Raw genomic sequence first — 3,814 nt, 5'->3', positions numbered from 1 at the left:
GGGGTCTCCTCTCCAAACTTTTGAAGTTAGAATCATATATCAATGTACGCAATTGATATTCCTCCCCATCGTTTGTCCTTAACATAATAAACACCTTTAGAAGAAAAATTAACATAATCCTGCCATAATGTGAACCTCACCAATATAGGTCTATCCCTTAAGTACCCAATGTTGCATTCACCCTTGATTCCACATTGCATTGGAATAATACGTCGCAATTCATTGATTTCAGGCCATCCATACGAGAATTTACATACAACTGCATACTTTAAACCTTCTATAATATTCATACGCTCGACTTCTGATTCAGTAAAGCACACAAGAGGTTGGCCTTGGAAAAATTTTGCTCGTCTGGGCGCAATTGGCTCCACAACAGTTGCATGATCATGCGTGGGTGTTTTAGTCGACGTAGGACTCACTGCTTTTGCATAGTTCATGGTTTGCTTATCGTTGGTATTTGCTGAAGGCTGGGGATTGTTGTTTGTGGTGGTCTGGGGCTGGGCGAGAGCGATGGGAGGCTGACCAGCCGGAGAAACAGGCTGGCCATCGGCCGGCGAGGCCATATCGGCAATGCGTACGCTTTCTCTCTCTAAAATCAAAAATCGCCCGTTTTCTAGAGAGAAGGCAAAGCGTTTTTTCAGTTTTTGGGTTTTTTTTTTCATGAATCCTATTTATTTTTTTAAGCAATCCACTAGGTAGAGCCTAGGGCTAGTTTTTATTTATAAATATAACAAAACAAGCACAGTGTCATCAAATCCTAACGGATGTACGAAAAGGAAATATAATTCTACATAAGACCTATTATCAAAATTGAGCATTATACTCAAAATTGATATCACAAAAATTCTACTCAAAAATGCATCAAAACTAGTCCAAGAAAATAAATCACAGCAGCCCACTCCACAAAGAAGGAGACACGGCCAGCCCAAAAGAACACATAGGATTTGCGCCGATAGCCTCCAAATTGCACCTCCAGCCCAAACGCATGAATTGCAGAAATAGCCATGACCTGTTGCAAATTGCAATTTAAGCCACATTGCGTGAGTGCTACTGATTTGCACAAGCAGCCTCCCCTGTATCAGCCCAATTAAAATTGCTACTGCTTTGCAGAAATAGCCACATCTTACTGTAATGTCTCCAATCTCCTCAAATTGCAAATGTAACCACATTGATCTCATAATTGCCCATTGCATAAAAACCCAGTCCAGCATTACTGGGTATACTAAAACAGTCCGTTGCATATGCAGGCCCAATTCCGCCTGTAATTGTACAAAGCCCAGACCATTAGTGTTACCGGTTTTCAGAAATAGCCACCAATAATCCCAAATTCCCTCTCCCTGTATTTGCAAATATAACCTCTGCACTCTCAACTTTCCTAATGTACGCGTGTAACCCACTATACACCTCTTTATTACACAAAACTTCCCATCTGTATCTATTTGTCCGTTCATTTCCACAATTAGGCGACCTAGGTAATATCGACTTCCTCTCTCTTCCTTCTCTCTTCTGTCTTCTTCATATTTGCTCAAATCAACTCGACTAACTCCATTTCTTATTTGAATCTGCTTGTATGTACCTGGATCATTGTGCATCGTTTTGGAGAAACGAAGATGGACCTGACGACACTCCTGTTTAGCTGCAGCTGCTCTGAAGACTCTATGTTGCCAAGCTTCAGTGACACCGTCGACCACACCCTGTTGTACCTCAGTGGAATTGCCTGTGAGAACTTTAATCGAGTTTGTAATCTCCCCTCCCTTATAGATTGATGTAATAGAAAAACCTGGATGTATTTCATTACTGTACCCCTTGTACTTATCTATTTCCTTATTCTTTTGCATCATCCAGTTAAAATCACTAAAATTGATGATTTCACTGTCTGCAAACTGTACAAATAAAAGCCCCAAAAGCTGTGCATGCTTGTTTTTTATGTTTGACAGCATTGTCATGTTTGTACAAAAATAAAATCCTGCAATCTTGTGTGATACTTTGCACTTGGATTCTATAGACTCTGTATTCAGCATTGTAACCTTGTTTTTTACCTTACTATAATCTAGATTTAAGTTCACCCCAATGGAATGAGTACATAGTACTAATACCACCACCTGAGGATTCCTTAGACCATAGATTATAGATAGGATTGCTAATTCTGCGTGACATGTGTTTGCTTGCTTTGCTTCTGTTGTTGTTGGTATTATTTTTCTTCTGTTCATGTTAATTTTTGCCCTTTCAAAGTTTGATTTATAGCTCCTGCTGTGTATTGTGTCTTCCCTTGAATGCCTCTCCTTGGATTGAGTACAAAGTACTGATACCACCAAGTAAGATTTGTTCAAGGGAAAGACAAAAACCACATTAACAGTCCCCTCCTCCATAAGGATTTGGGGATGGTATCTGCAGGACCTTTGGCTATTCCAGTAGCTGATTCTCATGTTTTCTTCATATGCCTGATTCCTTGTATCCCAATTTCCTTCTTGTTTATGTGTTTGCCCAATTCTTTTAGACTTTCTGGGCAATTTCAATAGTTTTAGAACCCTCCAAAGATAGGTATCTATATATGCCTTGTCTTCATCTCCTAGGGACTGAGTATGAAATACTAATACCACCCTAAGGAGATGATGTACATGACATGCCATAGATATCAAGCTCCTACCTGCAAAAAAGAAACCAGTGTTAGCAAAAAACTGCATCACCATACTCTCCTCTATACAGATTTGAGTATGATGATTCCCTAGAATAGCTCCTTGACCCTCCTGCATCTCCTTCTCTCCTCTTAATGCCCTGCTACTTTCACTCTGATATATGGGCATTGCATCTTGTCCTCATTCACTATTCTCCTTCCTTGTATATCTAGCTCCCAGAAGTTATAGCAGTCAATCATGCCATAATCAAGTGCATAATTTGCCAAATGATCTGCCAACTTATTCCCTTCCCTGAAAATATGTGACACTTTTATCCTGCACCCCTCCTGAAGCTTCAATATCTCTTCCACATATTCCAAAATACACCAAGGTGGTTTCCATGTTCCCTCAATAGAATTCTTCATCAGCATAGAATCTGTCTGCAGCCATATGTGAGAATAATTTAGAATCCTGCATATTCTCAATGCCTCTAAAACTGCTACAGCTTCTGCTTCATTGTTAGATCCTTCAGTAATCTCCCTTCCCATTGCATATTTCACCTCTCCTGATGCATCTCTTAGACAAAAACCAATAGAACTTCTTCCAGGATTCCCTCTTGATGCCCCATCTGTATTGACTTTTATCCAGCCCTCCATAGGAAATTCCCACACTACTTTGTCATATTTAAGCCTTGGGGTATAGTTCTCCATCATTGTCAGCAAGTTAGACCATCTGTGGGGTACTTGTAGGCTAGGTTTTCTCATCTGTACAGGGTGCTGCAGATGTGTGGACACTTGGTAAATTACTCTGCTCACTGATACAACTTCTCCATATTTTAGGCTATTTATTCTCTTCCATAGCTCCCAAACTATGCAGGAAGGTAGAGCCTGCATAACTGGCTTCAATCTAGACACCACAGGTGCAGTCCAGCATCTTGTAATTGCCTGATGTAAAGTCAAACCTTGTACAGCTATTCCAGCTCTTGGTAAGAAGTATCTCCATGCTGTCTCAGTAGCTTTTGATGTATAGAATAAATGCACTAATGATTCCTCCTTAGGTGCAGCACAACACCAACACTTAGATGGCATGAAATACCCCAGCCTTCTCATAAAATCATCTAAGGGTAATTTAGCTTTCCACACCTTCCACATGAAAAAGGAGATCTTAAAAGGAAGGCCTTTTACCCACATCAACTTATA

At 40.2% G+C, this 3,814-nt stretch overlaps 1 protein-coding gene across 1 annotated transcript; it reads right to left on the bottom strand.

Moving 5' to 3' along the window:
• Positions 1-2,767: 2,767 nt before the first annotated feature.
• Positions 2,768-3,805, bottom strand: LOC109221527. Its single transcript, XM_019386007.1, has one exon. The coding sequence runs from the start codon at positions 3,803-3,805 to the stop codon at positions 2,768-2,770; it is 1,038 nt and encodes a 345-aa protein (XP_019241552.1).
• Between the last annotated feature and the right edge of the window lie 9 nt (positions 3,806-3,814).

This window comes from Nicotiana attenuata, unplaced genomic scaffold (assembly GCF_001879085.1).
Source record: "Nicotiana attenuata strain UT unplaced genomic scaffold, NIATTr2, whole genome shotgun sequence".
NCBI lineage: Eukaryota > Viridiplantae > Streptophyta > Magnoliopsida > Solanales > Solanaceae > Nicotiana > Nicotiana attenuata.
This window is presented reverse-complemented; position numbering and strand designations above follow the sequence as displayed.

What these genes read in the sequence shown, in the direction of transcription:
- LOC109221527 (XM_019386007.1), bottom strand. Translation starts at nt 3,805, where the DNA reads ATGTGGGTAAAAGGCCTTCCTTTTAAGATCTCCTTTTTCATGTGGAAG.